Consider the following 18,456-nt stretch of genomic DNA (forward strand, 5'->3'; position numbering starts at 1 on the left):
TTAATATCCTACTGAAGATTATATTTATGGGTCCACTCCTACTATGATTAATTTCTACAGCTTAAACTGATTTGAAGGTTTTATTAAAAAAAAAAACCATGTTACCGTATGATTTGTATTAATCTATTACAATTTTATAAATAATCCTAAATATTAAACACAGAATGTCATTGGAAAAGGTTTAATATTTTTATTTTAGCAATTAATTATTATATATAACTCTGTAAAAGATTCTAATTAAAAAGATTTAAAAAAAAAAAAAACGAAAAATGAGCATTCTGGAAATACAATGGACCTGAGTGGTGAATGACAGGGCCCATGTTTGCCCCATTATGGAAGATGAAGTATTGAAGGGGTTTCTTGTTTGAACAGTCAAAACAATTGATGCTGACAGCCTTGCACACTACTTCAAATTTGACTCCGTAAAAGAAATCCGATTTAAACTTAAATGAAAGAGATTGCAGGAATAGAAATTCGTTTTACATGTGTTTAGATTTTTTCAAGGAGAGAAACATTAAATCCATCATCAGGTTTTGGTTCAATTTTTCAACATCGATCGGTTTTTCAACTACTAAGAAATGCCCTCCTAAAACTTATAATAGTTAATCAAATTATAACTCTAAAACAATGTTTTTTTTTACACATAAACGAGTTAATTACCCCTTTTATCTTTATGTATACAAGTGAGTTATCCATTCTGTCCAAGCACGAGTTAGCGTCTATTAGTATCGGGTGATCTATCCAAATAGTTTAAACAACAGGATGTGGAGTGCGTGGAAAGAATATTGATGTCGGGTTCATATTTATGTTTCAGGTTCACGTACAAGGGCAGTGCTATAAAAAAATGTCATATTTTCTGGTAAATATTGAAATTTTGTACACTATGCTTCACGTGTAGTAGGGGCACTACCAATTCAACTATTGAGATTATTGGATAAATATGATTTTATATTAAATAAGAAATGACAAAAGCAAGTAAAATGATATAGCAAAGATTTTGCACCGTTGAATGTCATAATCATAAAAGAATAATAATATATTTTATATATATATTACTTTAAGTTTGGCAATGTGTGTCCTAGGTTTGGTTCGATTGCCTTTGTTCAACATCAATTGACAGGGATGTTTGATAGATACTTTTTCTTTTATTTATTAATCCTTTGAATTTTTGGCCAAACTTTGATGTAGTTTTTTTTTTTTTTTTTTTTTTTAATGACTCGTAAGTATTTGGACAGTTTAATTTTTCGAGACTCTGAAACTATCAAAAGGAAAAGATTTCAATGACTACTCCTATTAGCAATAGTAAAAACTTGAACTCGAGAGACTATATTAGATACTCCTCTTGTTCTTTTACTCTCAAGAGAGACTCAAACTTTCGAAATCGTAAACTGTGTTATATCCTTCCCTTACTCTTTTATCTTCTTAAAAAGTTAAGCACAGTTTAGTTACTTACTCACCAAGATATCTCCATTTTATCCCTCTTCACAAAATCATAATTTAATCAGAGAATATAGTACCTAATTAAGCAGCATGATTAAATTAATAATACAAATATCTCAAAACAATTGACGGAATCAAGTGTCTGACCATCGGAATTGGATGTTAATCCTCCAAGTTGTGTACTAATTGGGACCCAAATTCAACCCCACAGTTTGTTAAAAAGCTTCTTCTAAAGATGTTAGTTTTGTTTTATAAATTAATATTAACCCCAAGGTTTAAACAAAACCGGATGAAATGAATCTTATAAAGCTATCTTCTGTTGTGTGTTAAGATTGAAGTACCTGTAAAGTTAATTAAAATCTTATCGAAAACCCCTAACAGAATGATGAGCTCGTGGTTCAACCAATTGGTGAAGAAACAAGGATAAGGGTTTCTGGTTTTGAGTATTAATTTAAATGGAGACAAGCATGGATTCCAACTAAGCCAAGTAGGTATATTATAAAATTAATTGACCTTTTTATGTTTCGGGTATCTCATTGAACTACCTTCATGCTGCCTAATTAATTCACTAATGTTCTAGCTTTCCCTTTATCTTGTCCGCCAACAAATTCTTTGCTTTGTAGGTTCAATTGCATATTCTTCTACGTTATAATAACTGAGACTGAGAGAGACATGTCAGTGTATATGAGATTTGAGTTCAGGTTAAGAGCCTATAACTCCAGGCCCACCAGGCTAGACTTCTTGGGCTTTGTCTGAAGCCCAAGTTCATGCTTCTTGTAGGCCCTTCTTCTTATTTGTGTGTGTCTGTGTATATATATATTCTTCAATATAAAACCGAAATCTAGATCTCAAGTTGGGAGCATGCATTCTGCATAAATAATGTATTAAGTCTTTAACCCTAAGAGGTTGGTCACTGAGGTTTGCTCATTTTTTTGAGTTTCTAGATTCAAACTTTGGGATCACATATCATAATAACATTATTGTGGTTTACCTGATCCTTTGAGCTTGTAAGATGTTTAAGGGATCCATTAAGCTATTGTAACTTACTTGGTTCTTTGAGCTTGTAAGGTGTTTAATGGACTCGGAGATTAGTCGAGGTCTGTATAAACTGGCCCGAACACCCCGGTTACCAAAAAAATGATAAAAAAAAAATTTATAAGTCTTTAGAACCTGTTTGTCATCATGGAGTTAATATATTGGAACGAATCGAAAGATTATTATGTATAAATGTAGAGAAGATTAGAACGGTACGCTTTTGTGAAAGAAAAGTTCATAAAACATAAAACATTACAACAAAAAGAACACCATCAGGCGGTGCCTGGAATATTATTTCTATTCCTTATTACCACACTAAACTTAAACTACTACTGCTTGCTGCAAAATAAACAAAGTTAGTGGCATGGACAACCACTGTTTCATTACTTTCTGCTAACACCACCCTTCCCTTCACCACTTCAACTTCTCTGGAAAGTACTGCACCAAAATTAAAGAGATGAAGGCTCAGAGAACTCATTTTCACTGCATCATATTGAAATTACTACTTAAAATGATAGGCGTTTAGAATACCTTCTTGATGAGGGAGAGATAGTATGACTTCACTTCCTCCTGGTTGATCTTAATCTTGCTCTTGCTGTACAGGTCATACTTGCTACTCCAAATCAATCAAAATAAACTTTATACGTCAGTTTTAATTTATAATTAACTAAATTGTCAGGCTATTATGAACTGTATCTCGTTGCTGATTCATTTACGGTTTATTTTGTGTTGAATTTTTATAAATTAACCATGATCGTTTAATTTATCCGAAAGTTTATATTTACTTGAACACATGCAGCCAATTGAGCATCTCCTTGTCCTCATCATTCATAAGGAATGAGTACGCTCCTGATCGATGCATTGCTTCTCATAAGGAAAAATATTCTAATTAGTAATTGCATGACATTGAATTATATATAGCTACTGGAGTTTATAGGAGACATGACTCACCGTAGAAGGAGTGGAACCTGATGATGAAGAGAGCAGCTGGTGGAAGAGTAGTCTTATTGCCCTTTGCCACCTTTCAGAATAATAAATGTGATTAGTTAATATAAAGACAAAAATAATCTCTGAGATGACATGGGAAAACTGAAGTGATAACCACACATACCAGGTACATGTATTCATCATGGCCCCAGGACATAGTGATATTCTCAAGTCCACAGTTCTCAGTGTAGATACCCAGCTTGGTTTTCAATGCGGGGTTTTCAGAATCTGGGTTGTCCTTGAAAAACTGCAAAGAAACAAATTAAATTACCGTATTTTTTGTTACTTATTTATTTGGTTCTAAATTAGAAAGATTTTAATTTCCATAGATCGGAACGGCGCAGTAGTTCTGGACAGTATCACGTTACCTGGTGATGCACAACGGACTGGTCAAAAGCACATCCCAACGGAAACGTGTCACCTGAGGAAATTTACAAGTCATAAGGAGAGAAACAACACTTATTTGCATGAGCGAAATCTGGAGCCAGAAAATAAATGAAGATTCTAAAGAATATTGGAACGTACCCACAACAGACCACTGAGGCTGCTCACCGAATGATGGGTGCAGGAGAACTTTTCCCAGGTCTGCAACCGGCGCACGTTTCAAATTGAGTTAGTATATATACGTGCATGTTCATTTGAAAACATTTTTGTTATATATATTTGCATGAAAGAAAGTGGTTGATAATTGCCATGAATGAGTGCAGTGAGATGCAGCCAATCTTCATCAGGATAATCTCTCCTGATAGCCTCAGCGCTCTGGAGAAGATGCTCGATTTGGGGCTCATCGAGATCTGGGTCACTCTCGTCCACATATTCGTTGAGGAGTTCACAGCATTCCCATATGGTCATTTCGGCCTTGTCAAGTTTTTCATACTGTTCTTTCTTCTTCTTTGCCTGTCATAATTATTTATTGTTGTAAATCTGAGCATGCATGATATGTATTGCAAATTGAAAAGTAATGAAAAAAATATTTTACAAATTCGTAGGTTTGGTAAATGTGATTCTGTCTATAGAATTCCTGGACGACTGCTTTTCTGACACTCTCTTTTTCATAGTCCCTGTGTAACACATTGATGAGTCAAAATCAGGACATTGATTGTTTTATGTAAAGCCAAATTATAAGGAAATATATGCAAGAGTGAAACCTGAAATTGTGGCCGAAAGCATTGCTCTCCGGGACAACAAAATCGGCGTCAAGCTTTAAATCCTCCGATTTTTCATTCCCCCTCACATTCTCATTGACAACAGGCTCTGGTCAGAAAGATAAAAAGTCGAAACAAGAGATGATTATGAAAGTAAGAGCACATTGTTATAGAAACATAACAAGACTTGGAAGAAATTAAAATAAAATGAACGATGTACCATAAGCAATAATCGTCATGGTATAGCAGTGGAAGAAAGGCAAAATGGAAGCTGCGATGACTGATGATGAGTTTAACAAAGTCTTAGGCTCTTTTTATAGGCTAAAACCAGGCCGGGTTGCATAAAAAATTACTAAAATAAGGGCCTGCGTTTCTGAGCAAATTACACAAACACCATTTATTTCATTTATGATCAAGTAAATAGAAGAATTTATTAGTTGGGTACATTCAAGGCACACATTAAGTTAATTTTACTTTATATGGAATTGATATTTAATGTATTTAAAAATATGGTAAAAGTGGGATCCTTATTCATCTTCATTATCATATTTAATTTAATAAAATAAATTTTTTAAAAATAATTTTAGCTATCATAAAACATTGTAGTGTTATTGAAATTACCCTCATATCTTTAACTTTTTAAATGGTAAATCCACCGAATATAGTGTTTCGTCGTTAAATTGATATGATATTTACTTGTGTTCACAACAAAACAACTACATTTAGTTGACCTGTCGTCAACAATACTGGATAGATAACTTTATAACAATTCCAACAATATTGATAATATCGTCATGTTTGAAAACATGACCGTTAATCGACGACACGACTGTAGTTTGTTTATCTTAATGGATGACACATAGATTTCAGAAATTTTAACTTATTTTTTTATTCAATTTTTTGATAATTAATATTTATTTATAGTTTAAACTTTTTATCTAATAATTTAAATATAAGATTGTTTTGTCTGACCATTTAACAATGGAATTCATCCGGATTTTAATTCCAAATTTTATAAAGATTTTTGATTACATCAAAGTATTTTATTTACTATAACATATAAACACAATTCTCATTAATGTTACTTTGTCATTAATTTTAACATATATTTTCTACTTTTTTTTTTTTTTTTTTTAAATGAGTTGATGTTATATGAGAACACATTACATGAGTTGATAATTTTAGTATAAGATATACAGACTATGACTGATGGATATTTTCTTAAAAAAATTACTCTGACTTCATATGTCTTCCTAGTTCTATCAATAATAATAAAAAAAATCTATAAATTATAATAAGAAAAATGAATATTTCGAGTATATTTTTGTCTTCGCAAAAAGTCTCACCTCGTTTTCATCAAAAAAATTTAAATTAAAGTGTACATGGTAATTATACACATTAAGAAACAGTTGTTATATTGGCCAACCAATGGAAACTTTATATACACTTAATTAATTATAAAAAAAAATAAGATTCTCATATCCTAAAATGAATTTGTTTGGACAAGGATGGCATTGTTGTAGTTTTAAGAAAGAAGCAGGGGTAAATAAAAATAGAAATAAAAAAGGATATATAGAAGAAGAAGAAGACAAATACGGTTTGAGTGGAATTAGGAAGTAGAAATTAAAAATACACGTAAGATATTTGTTGTTATTCAAAAAAATGAAATAAGAAATACGTGTTCAAAAAATAAATAGAAGGGTGTATCCAACGCTGTAAACGTTCTGGCACGTTGCAATCACCACTTCTAACCGTTAACGCCTGGCAATCTTCTTCTTTCTTTTCTTTATACAACATTTTTCTTTTCAATTCAATATCATGTTTAATTAGTATTATCATTATTGAAGAATCTTTTTCATGTTAAACCAATGTTTGATGAGATAATAATAACTTGTTTAAGGTGATTGTTGATGCATGATTTTGACACCAACTAAACGCACGTGAAAAATACTAAGCTGACTCAGATGACACACGTGTATGGGGGTATTGAACTGAATAAAAGATGACGAACGGTGTTTAAAGTGGTTCAGATGCTTAAGAAAGCAAATCATACGTCCACTAGTATCGTATTAATATATTTGAGATCAGGTCGCGATCAGCGAACTGACTTACAAGAGATTACAAGAGAGAGAGAGAGAGAGAGAGAGAGAGAGAGACAGAGAGAGAGAGAAATGAGCTAATCCCACAAATGGGAGAAATGAGCTAATCCCACAAATGGGAGAGGAATCCCCTATTTATAGTGGGATGAGTTGAGGTAATGATTACTAAATTAAGGAGTGGGTCAGATTGCCGTGCAAATCCTTCCTTGCGTCTTGTTGTTCACTTGTTCGAGTGATTTACTCGACTCTTGCAGGGATTGGACACGTGGATCGCCTCCAGCCTTTCACCAGCCTAGCGCACACCCACTGCATTGGCAAGAGCATGCCACTTGCATCAGAGTGCGACGTGGCTGCGTCTGAATGGTTGTTGGACTTACCTAAGCTCTGACCACTTACGCTGACAGGGCTCTGCGTCAGCCTTACTTTTCCAGGCATAACATAAGTCCCTTAGTTTTTAAGGTTTCAGAATCGAACCTTGGAAACTATATATTATGCCTTGATTTGATGTGTTTGAAGAGATACTAGTCGATCCGACCTGGCTGCAAAGAGGTCGAAGAAACGTTTCCATGTAGGTGACCTGACATGGCTTACTCTTAGGGTCAGCGACCTATTCTTAGACCATGTTCAGTGCCATAACGATGACTGGTTTTCAACCGAGATCCGCGACCTTATTGCACTTAGCGGAATTTTTCGCTGAAGACAAAGAATTGCGTCGCTTTGCAACTAACATAAGATGAAGAGTGTTTTATACAACGACCTCTTCAGATGTTATCCGTTGCACTTTTGTAGCTGATACATTTAATGAAATATCTTTTGCTTTGACAGACGTGTCCTGTGCGCAATAAGTGCCAGCCATGCGCATTAAATGCTAGCCATGCTGAAATGACATTCCCTATCAGAGCATTAAATGCGGATGTGGGCGCATTTAATGTGGAGGAGGGAAACGTGCTGTCGCTTGAGTGTTTCAATGGAAGAGAATGACGATTTGGTTTCTCGAAGCTTGACGGTCACTCTTCTCTATTGATTTGCAACACGTGGTTGTGATCAACGGTTAGATGTGTTTTCCGTCCAAACGTCGTTTGACTTGGGGAAACCAAAGCGCCACTTCCTTCACTATAAAACCCCAAGCTCACTTTAGGTAATGCCACAATACTCACCTTCTCAGAGAGAGCAAAAATTTGTGTGAGTCCTGGTTCTTTGGCTATCAGACTGGTGCGCGCTTGATATTTGAAGTAGGAGGATTCATCTTCTCATTCCAAGAGGTAAAGATGGTTTCTCTACCACTTATTTTTATTTCTTGTTTTCGATAGTCTGCCGTTAGTTGATCGGAGATGAAATATTCTCCTTGGGTTTGAGCCATTTGATGGTGGCTCTAAAAGTATTTTGTTAAGGTTTTTCTAGGGTTTAAGGGAGAAGGTTTTTTACTTTCTCCTCCACGTCATCGTACGAAACAGTGTACGTGGACTGAATGATTCCTTGCATGTCGCATTTTTCAGACCACAGTAGAATAGACATCCCGAAAACCAGAATTAAGAAGGGGACCAGCTCGCCTGTGCAGGATGCTCATGTGGGTCCCCCTCAAGAGATCCTGTCGATGATTACTATCGAAGACATTCAGATGGTGGTAGACCAATACGCTCTCAGCGTGGAGGTCTTCCAAGATAGGATACACATAGCTCGGAATCCGCCACAAGGGATGGCTGCGATCTCCGAGAACATTTTTAAGAGTGGAGGGTTGATCCCTTTGCACCCGTTTGTCAGGTCGGTCCTCGATCATTTCGGGATCGCACTGTTACGCCTAACGCCTAACGCATATATGATAGCAGTGGCTATTTATATCGCCTGCGGCGAGAACAGATTGGGCAAGCTAACCACGCTAGAGCTCGGTTGCTCGTACATCCTGAAGAAGAGTAAGGACAAGGATTCCTTCTACCTCTCCAAGCACTCTACGATAGAAGCGGGAATACATAGTTACCCCAGCAATGTAGGAGCATACGAGACAAAGTTCTTTTTCTTTCGATACGATGGCATTTGCCACTTTCTGGAGCCGAATAGGTTCTCATTTCTTTTGAGGTCGCGAATTTCCCTTTTGGTCTTCGCTAATGAGCTCTTTGTTTTTTCACAGTTAACAAAGAGCTGGTCCCCTCCTCAATTCTGGTCGTTGGGATGTCCATTCTAATGCGGTATGAAAAAAGCGACATATAGGGAATTATTCAGTCCTCGTACACTGTTTCATATGATGACATACAGGATGCTCCTGTGGGTCCCCCTCAAGAGATCCTGTCGATGATTACTGTCGAAGACAATCAGAAGGTGGTAGACCAATACGCTCTCAGCGTGGAGGTTTTCCAAGATAGGATACACATAGCTCAGAATCTGCAACAAGGGATGACTGCGATCTCCGAGAACATTTTTAAGAGTGTAGGGTTGATCCCTTTCCACCCGTTTGTCAGGTCGGTCCTCGATCATTTCAGGATCACACCGCTACAGCTAACGCCGAACGCATATATGATAGTAGTAGTTATGTATATCGCCTGCAACGAGAACGGATTGGGTGAGTTAACCGCGCTAGATCTTGGTTGCTTGTACATCCTGATGATGAGTAAGGACAATGATTCCTTATACCTCTCCAAGCGCTCTACGATAGAAGCGGGAATACATAGTTACCCCAGCAATGTAGGAGCATACGGGACGAAGTTCTTTTTCTTTTGATACGATGACATTTGCCACTTTCTGGAGCTGAGTAGGTTCTCCTTTCTTTCGAGGTCGTGAATTTCCCTTTTGGTCTTCGCTAATGAGCTCTTTGTTTTTTCTGAGTTAACAAAACGACCAGGTTATCGCTCCTCGAGGATCCAGACATAATCACTACCTTCGGTTTTCTGCCCGAAGAGAGTTGCGACGCAAGGGTACTCATGACAACCACAAATTTGCGAAAGTACAATTTCTTCAACCCTGAAGCGACCTTAGAGACCTTATCGAGTAAGCTTCTTAACCTTAGCTTGCTTTTTGATTTTTTATGCAGCGAACTGTTTTGCTAACGATGTTCGCATGCAGCGACCATGCCTCCCAAGGTGCCCAGATCGCCATGACCGAGGCAGTTCACCTTCCCCTGAGTAAGCGCCACCGGACTGACTAGAGCAGCTCCCAACGGTCCCCCCGTCGAAGGGACATTGGCGGGTGCTCCAATACGACTTGCTAGGGTTCCCCAACCTTCAGCTGTTCGCCTGAAACATAAGACCATGGCCCAAAAGTCCAAGAAGCGAAAGCAGCTTCGAACCAAAGAGTCAGAGTTCGAACCGGAGGGCCTGGGCGTTCAGCCCGAGAGGTCGTAGCCATACTAAGCATTCCACTTGGTAGGGCCTTCCAAGGGTGCGACTAACATTTCTATTGCTCTAAGGGAGCCGCGAACAAGGTAGAGTGAGGCCGCGGACCTTGGGACGAGATCGGGCAAGGAACCAGCAGGCGATACGACTCCTTCTGGAGGTGTGGGCACGAACACACCAGTGCTGGACTCGATGGGGCAACTTTTGGATCATCTGCAACTGGTGGTTTTTACCCTGCTGGAGTGCGGGTTCGTGGAGACTTTTGAGAAGTTCGTGGCTTCCAACCCTGTGGACCTGATGTCCATGTCCCTTCAGCACTTGAGCCAGGTAGAACGAGCTGTCCTCGGCGAGGACTTTACATTTATTCTTTTCAGTAGTAAGGAAACTAACTTGTTACTCTTTTCATTCATAGGCTCTGCTCTCCGTGCAACTGTCCTTACAAAAGGTCCAATTGGGAGCTGCCGAGGGGATGGTCGCGTTGAGAGAAGAGAACATGCGACTTAAATGGGAGTTAGAAGCCGTTGAAGCAGAGACAGACTTATCCACCGTTTCAGCGAACCAGTACTTAAACAAAAGGAATGCTGCTCTTCGCACGGTGGACTTTCAGAAGGCCGAGCTAGAGAAGCATAGAGAGGAGGTAAATGAGCTCTAGAGGATGGTGGCCAGACTCACCAAGAAGGCTGACGAGAAAGAGCACGAGCTGCAAACGACCTCCCAGCGGGCCTTACGAGTAAAGCAGGAAAAGGCGGAGCTATATGAGGCCACCAAAAAGCATAGGTGGATGCTTGAGGCTGAACTCTAAGTTAGCCAGGGCCGAGTCACTTCGCTGACTGAAGAGATGCAGCGACAAGAGTTGGAGATCGAGAAAAAGGTTGGTGAATGGGCAATTCAGTCCATCTATGCCCTACGGCAGAAGAATCCTAAAATGGATCTATTTGACCTTCCAGAGGAATACCGGGACATCCTCAGATCCATGGCACAGATTGACGATGAGGATGCAGTGGAGGCTGCTCGAGGAACTGACCTGGAAGAGCATCCGGAGTATGTCCCAGAGGAGCCCACGATCAGCCAGGTAGTCGGTGATCAGCCTGGGGACGATGAGGTCACGCCTCCGAGAGTTGGGGATGAGGGCCAATGATTACTTTTAGTTTTTGTACTGCCTTTCCTATGCTCGCTTTTTGTACTTCTTTTTTATTTTATAAATAAAGACAACGCTTTCTTAATTTGTTATGAATACTTACAATTTTCGTGCTTTCTGTTACACATGAGATCGCATTCTAACTGTTTACAATATCATCGATACAAATCTATGCGAACAGAATTATACACATGAAAATATAATTGCAAAAGGACGTCTTTTATTTACAAGGACTAAGAAAAGTAAAATCTTTACAAGGAGAAACTGAGTTCAGAATTACTGATAATATGGTTGGAGATGTTCAACATTCCAAGCTTGCAGTACTTCAGAACCATTCAGCCTTTTGAGATAATAAGTCCCTGGTCTTATCACTTTGGCGATGCGGTATGGGCCCTCCCAGTTCAGTCCCAAAAGTCCTACACTCTGTTCTCTAGTACCAAGAAGGACTTCCTTCAAACGAGGTCCCTGACCTGGAAGCTCTTCTTCTAACTTTAGAGTCGAAGAACCTTTTCACGCGTTGTTGATAAGGTGCTATTCTTAGCTGAGCCTTGTTCTAATGTTCTTCAACTAGATCCAGAATTGCGCGCATAAGCGCCTTGTTGTCTGTCTCGTTGAACAGGTCCCTCTGAAGTGAACAGGTTCCTCCGAAGTGAACAGGTTCCTACCTCCACAGAGATCATTGCTTCGCAGCCATATGCTAGTGAAAAAGAGGTTTCTGAGGTAGAGGTTCTCGGAGTTGTCCTGTATGCCCACAGAACTTTAGGAAGGTCGTCGGCCTAATTTCCCTTGGCTATGCCAAGTTTGGCCTTCAGAGTGTGCTTGATGGTTTTGTTGACAACTTCAACTTGACCATTTGCTTGCGGTCTTGTGATTGAGGCAAATTTCTTATGGATACCCAGCTCGTCTCAAAAATGTTAAACTCCTCGTTATCGAACTACTTCTCGTTATTAGAGATAAGGGTATGAGGAATCCCATAGCGGCACACAATATTTTTGAAGACGAAGTCCTTGAGCTTTTTGGTGGTGATCGCGGCCAATGGCTTTGCTTTGACCCACTTGGTAAAGTAGTCTATCGTGACCACTGCATACTTGACTCCCCCTTTACCAACTGGCATAGGTCCGATGAGATCGATTCCCCACATGGAGAATGGCTAGGGGCTGGACATGGTTACCAGTTGGTGGGAAGGAGCCCGTGGTACTTTTGCGAATCGCTAACACTTGTCACACGTTTTAACAAAGTTGTAAGTGTCTTCTTGAATCAGTGGCCATTAATACCCTTGACGAACAACCTTGTTGGCGAGGGATCGTGCGGCCGTGTGATTACCACAGATTCCTTTACGTATCTCCCTCATGATATAGTCTGCTTCTTCATTGGTTACACATCGGAGAAGAGGGGCGCTAAACCCTCGCTTATACAGTTGATCTCTTATGAGTGTGTAACGAGCAGCTCTTGTTCGCAGGGTTCTTGCCTCGACCTTGTTGTTGGGCAAGATCCCATCTCGGAGATATTGAATGATAAAGGTCATCTAGGAGATTGACTCGGTCACATTCACGACTTGTTTGGGCGAACTGATATTGGGGGCCTCTATAAATTGAATAGGAATGTTCTCTGGCACGTCAGAGTCCAGCGATGAGGCTATCTTTGCCAAGGCATTCGCGACAGAATTGCTGTCCCTAGGAATCTGCGTGATCGTGAAGTGCTTAAACGGCTCGAGTGTGGCCTTAGCCTTCTTCAAATAGCCAATCATGTTTTCTTCCTTGGCCTGATATTCCCCCAACATCTAGTTGACAACTAGCATAGAGTCGCTGTGGATGCTGATTGCGGTTGATCCCATTTCACTTGCCAACCACAATCCAGCGAGCAGAGCTTCATACTCGGCCTCATTGTTGGTTGCTTTGAACTCAAACCGGAGGATGCCACGAATACGAGTCCTTTCGGGAGTTAAGAGAAGAAGGCCTACCCCGACTTGTTTCTTGTTTGATGATCCATCAACGTACAAGCTCAAGGTCGACAGGTTCTGAATGGTTTCCTGGGTGACTTCGCCGGCTTGCTGCTCGGATTCCTTCATCGGGTGATATGAGAATTCCGAGATGAAATCTGCAACAGCCTGCCATTTGATGGTTGCTTTCGATCTATACTGCAGATCGAACTGACTTAGTTCCATGACCCACTTGAGCAATTTACCCGATACCTCTGGCTTTTGGAGGACTTGCTTAAGCGGGTAACTAGTCATTACATGGATTGTGTGGGTATGGAAGTAAGGTCACAACTTTCTAGAGGCGATCAGCAGGGCATAGGCCAATCACTCTATTTTCGGATACTGCATCTCGGCATCCAGCAGACGCTTGCTCGTGTAATAAACTTTCCATTGAACCTTACTCTCTTCCCAAACTAAAGCTGCACTGACCGCATACTAAGAGACGGACAAATACAGGAGGAGAATTTCTTGTGGGAGAGGATTGAACAGAAGAGGTGGCTTTCCGAGGTGCTCTTTAATGCTCTTGAATGCCCGTTTGCACTCAGGAGTCCACTTAAACATCTTATTGGCCCTGAGTATATTGAAGAATGGCAAGCAGCGATTTGTTGCCCTTGATATGAAGCAACTGAATGCCGCTATTCGCCCGTTGAGACTCTAAACCTGTTTCGGTTGGTCGGGTTTTTCATGTCGAGAAGAGCTTGGATTTTTTCAGGGTTAATCTCTATTTCCCTTTGGTTAACCATGTACCCCAGAAATTTTCCTGAGGATACTCCAAATGAGCATTTGAAAGGATTGAGCTTTATCAGGTGCTTCCGGAGGATGTCGAACATCTCGGCGAGATGCGCTACATGATCTGAAGCGACATGCGACTTAACTAGCATATGATCAATATAGATTTCCATCGACTTCCCGATTTGCTTGGAAAACATTCAGTTAACCAGCTGCTGGTAAGTTGCTCCAGTGTTTTTCAGGCCGAAAGGCATAACCATATAGCAATACAGCCCCAGATTTGTAACAAATGAGGTATGCTCTTCGTCTGGTGCATACATCGGAATTTGATTGTATCCCGAGTATGCGTCCATAAAACTCAACAGCTCATGCCCGGAGGTGGCATCAACGAGCTTGTCGATCCTTGATAGGGAAAAACTGTCTTTTGGACAAGTTTTGTTGAGGTTGGTGAAGTCAACACAAGTCTGCCACTTGCCGTTGGGCTTCTTTACTAGAACCGGGTTGGTAACCCAGCTCGAGTAGAGTGCTTCTCGGATGGACCCACTCTAAAGGAGATTATCTACCTCGATTTTCAAGACAACATATCGTTCTGGATCCATCACTCTTCTTTTCTGGCGAACCGACCTGGCTTCACTATCGATGTTTAAGGCATGGCAAATGATGTCTGGGTTGATCCCGACCATGTCGGCATGCGTCCATGTGAACACATCAATATTTTCTCTGAGGAAGCTGGTCAGATCATTAGCGAGCTTAGGGTTGAGATTGCTTCCAATCCTCAACACTCAGCTTGGCTTGTTCTAGTCGACTGACACTTCCGACAGATCCTCAACAAGCCCACTGGAAGGGCATTCCTGGATACAAGGATCCATATATTCCTCGGCTGGGCCATGCTGTGGTTCGATCTGACTGATCGCCATTGCCTATTCAGGAATGCCACACGGGATGCCTTTCCCCTTGCAAGCCATCTGCACTGCCCTTACATAGCAGTCGCGAGACGTGCGCTGAGATCCGCTTACTTCCCCTATCCCCGTCGGGGAGGGGAACTTCATCTTGAGATGGTAAATCGAAGTGACTGCCTTGAAGTTTCTTAGTAGAGGTCGCCGTAGGATGCCATTGAAAGCAGAGAGGCAGTCCACTACCAAGAATTTAGTGACCCTGGTCACCTCGTCGGAGTCACCCAGTGTGACTGGAAGTGAGATCGTTTCCTTGGGGATCAGGTGATCCCCTGTAAAACCATATAGGGGAATAGAGACGGGCTTCAGGTCGGCCTCATCCAATTTCATTTTTTCGAAAGCTCGCTGAAACAGGATGTTCACAACGCTTTCGTTATCCACCAACATTCTGTGGACGTCGCAGCTCCCTATTTGGGGCGTGATGACGAGAGCATCATCATAGGGATGATGCAATCGGACTGCGTCTGTTTTGGAGCAAGTAATTTCCTCTTCCTTGCGAACCTTTGATGGTCGCTTGATAAGCGTATTTTACACTATGATTTTGCATTGAATTTTGATAGGATTTAGGATACTTTTCATACAATTTGGGCCATAATTGCTACCTAATTCTATTAATTTGTTTTTGTAGGCCTAAACGATGATTTTTAGCATAAATGACAGTTTTGAGCGTAAATTGTGTAACTTGAGCTTGAAAACTCGGAATAACCTGAATTTAGAAGCTTTGGAAAGCTAAGAAGAAGAGCTACAACGTTCATGTTTTGGGTTTTTCCTAATTCTGACTGGACAAAGGTAAAAACTTGGCTTGAAGTCGTGAAAAGGACGCTGGGAACTGAAGAAAAACGTCTTTGGACGTGCTTCAGTATTTCTGCCATAACTTGATCTGTAGACCTCGGATTGTGCTGATTCTTGAACGACCAGAAAGATAATTGAAAGGGCTACAATTCATATGTTTTACACTTTTCCAGATTCTAACTATATCATGCTCAAATTGGGCCTGTAAGTCTTCGCCGCGGCGAGGAAAAAGCTTCGCCGCGGCGAAACCTGCGTCAGATGCAAAAATAAAACGACGCGTTTTGGCTTGCTAGGGCTTCGTCCTTAAGTGAGAGAGGTATAAATTAGAGCGAAAAGGAAGAGAAAAGAGGCTTGGTTCGTGATTTGGGAGGCAGCTCATGGAAGGAGAAGATTATTGAAGATTTGGGCTTCAAATTAGAGAAGATTTCTCCATCTTTTGCTTGCTTTTCAATGATGAATCTTGATTCAGTTTGTTTTTGTTGTTTTATTTCGTTTTTGAGTATGAACTGAGTTGTTTAGCTAGGGTTTGATGTAATCTTGATACAATGATTCAAATTTATATGGATTGAATTACTTTGAGTTTTAATTTCATGATTGAGTGTTTATCTCTTTGCTTAATGTCTTTTGGATGCTTGATCACCATTCAAATGTGTGTTGTTCACAATGAGACTGAGAAGTGATTTGTGATTGTGCCTCTTGGGATAAATACCATAGATTAGCAAATGCTAGAGATAGGTTTAGCGATCTATGAAATCTAGATAGAATTCCACAAAGCTTAAAATCCTTTGAACTATTAATCTTCATTTTGTTGGGTGCGGAAGCTTAATAGGGATAAGTAGGGAAATGTAGCATGAGAATGTATGTTTTACAACTTAGGGAATTCGATTTTCAATCAAGGAATTAGAACTTGGGTAATAGATTCTATGATTTGGGTTAGCGTATTTAGGTGAATTCAACACCCTAGCATTTGTTTTAGAATTGTTTAATTAGTTAAGTTGTTGGGTTTTGCATTTATATTTAGTTTGTTAATCTTCCATCAATCCAATTTATTGTTGCTTCAATTAGGACTTAAACTAGAAAAATCGGTAATTAGTAACACTATCCTCGTGGGAACGATACTCACTCATCACTTTATTACTTTTTGCGACTAGTATATTTGCTATTTTTGCATGTTGTAGTTTCAACGCATCATCGCTGCGTTGTGTTCATCACACAAATAGGGTCGTGATGGGCTACGTGAGCATATCTTTCTTATGGACCTCGCGAATTCCCTCCGAGGTGTGGTCCCCCAAAGATTATCCCCACACTATAGATACCCTTGCGATCACGACGCTTCTTACCTGGTTCCTCTCGATTTTTCTCCCTTATGGGAGCAGAGTCATCAGCATACTCTTTGAAGTGCCCCTGTTTGATAAGGTCCTTGATTGCCTACTTGAGAGCTCGGCACTCATCGGTGTGATGCCCATTGTCTCCGATGATAACGAGATTACTTTTTACTGTTTCTGGTTGAAAGGTGGATTTTCCATGGGCTTAGGTTCTCCGAGCAGGCCAGCCTCTTTTGACTTGTCAAGAATGGCTGAGACAAATGCATTCAAAGGGGTATATTGATTCCTATCGCGATCGTAACGAGGAACTGGAGCATACGACTTCTTGGGCTCAAACTACTATTTCTTTCCTTTTCGCTGATCATCGTTAGCCCATCAGCGATAAGCCCTCCTATTTTCCCCTCGACCTGGCGTATTGCCCGAAGGACAGGGGTCGTGGCAGTTGAGCATTGCCATGGAGTTCTCAATATGGAGGTATTTCTCTGTAAGTCTGTAAAAGTGGGTGAAGGAAACATCATCCTCTGACTGCAGCTTTTTCCATAGATCTATTTGTGGACGAACTCCCACGATGATGAGAGTCTAAATGGACTCTTCGGGAGTGTGAGCTACTTTATGGAGCTCTCTGTAGAATCTGTCGATGTAAGATTAGAGGGATTCATCCCTCTCTTGCCTTATGTTGTTGAGGTAGCTCAAAGGCATTGAGAACTTCCTGTTCGCTTGGAAGTGTCTTAGGAATGTCGAGCTCATCTGATTCTACGAGCTGATCGATTCCGCCAGGAGTGACCTGAACGATCGCTTGGCATGAGATGTAAGAGTTACTGCCAAGCATCGACATTTTTCCAAGTCAGAAACTTAGTGAAGTTCCATCAGGTCATTGAATTCGTACAAATGATTCTACGGATTAGAATTCCCATCGAACGCCCGCATATCGGGCATTCTAAATCTGGATGGGAGAGGGGCGACTAACACAGCAGAGAAAAGGGAGACGCCTCTGCAATCTGCCCTCGCTCATTTTGCTAAACCTTTAGTTGATCCAGAGCTCATTGTAGCTCCTCAATCTGAGGCAGCGGAGCCATCCGGGGATTGCTCTCCCTAACGAAAGTTCGACCCTCGTGGTTGTGGTTGAGGAAAGTCCAAAGGTCGGATTCCTCCTCGCCTCGGCCGACAGTTCCGGCCGCTCTTGACACATGTTGGCTAGAGTCGTGCGATGTCGTTGAATGGTCTGGTGAACCTTCCTGACCTCCGCAGTGGTACGAACCGACTCGCAGACGGTGGGAACTTCCCGCGTGACGACGATTAGAGTTGTCATTTTGGCGATAATGGGAATCTCTCTGCCTTGCACTTTTATAGGAGTGCTCGCGCGATGTGGCACAGGACAGCTTGGGCCGTGACATGTCACCGAGTCTCTGCACCACAGGTATTCTACCCGAGGTGCGATCGGTGTTCGCTGGTCCCTTGGAGCCTCTAGGCTCGCTATTCGCCACCTGCTTTCCCTTTCTTTGACATGCTGTA

General features: G+C 40.8%; 1 protein-coding gene across 1 annotated transcript; it reads right to left on the reverse strand.

The window, feature by feature from the left end:
• Positions 1-2,886: 2,886 nt before the first annotated feature.
• On the reverse strand, positions 2,887-4,846 carry LOC116116069 (inositol oxygenase 1-like). Its single transcript, XM_031402168.1, has 11 exons — positions 4,828-4,846; positions 4,611-4,716; positions 4,442-4,523; positions 4,155-4,359; positions 3,988-4,047; positions 3,831-3,883; positions 3,587-3,709; positions 3,427-3,496; positions 3,261-3,339; positions 3,007-3,088; positions 2,887-2,913 (listed from the first exon to the last, which is right to left on the reverse strand). Exons 1-11 carry the CDS (start codon positions 4,844-4,846, stop codon positions 2,887-2,889), a joined length of 906 nt encoding a protein of 301 aa, XP_031258028.1.
• Between the last annotated feature and the right edge of the window lie 13,610 nt (positions 4,847-18,456).

This window comes from Pistacia vera, unplaced genomic scaffold (assembly GCF_008641045.1).
Source record: "Pistacia vera cultivar Batoury unplaced genomic scaffold, PisVer_v2 Contig760, whole genome shotgun sequence".
In the NCBI taxonomy this organism is placed as follows: domain Eukaryota; kingdom Viridiplantae; phylum Streptophyta; class Magnoliopsida; order Sapindales; family Anacardiaceae; genus Pistacia; species Pistacia vera.

What these genes read in the sequence shown, in the direction of transcription:
- LOC116116069 (XM_031402168.1), bottom strand. An exon ending in GCTTTCGGCCACAATTTCAG is followed by an intron (nt 4,524 to 4,610) that starts GTTTCACTCTTG and finishes TGTGTTACACAG; the next exon opens with GGACTATGAAAAAGAGAGTG. An exon ending in ATCTCTCCCTCATCAAGAAG is followed by an intron (nt 2,914 to 3,006) that starts GTATTCTAAACG and finishes ATTTTGGTGCAG; the next exon opens with TACTTTCCAGAGAAGTTGAA.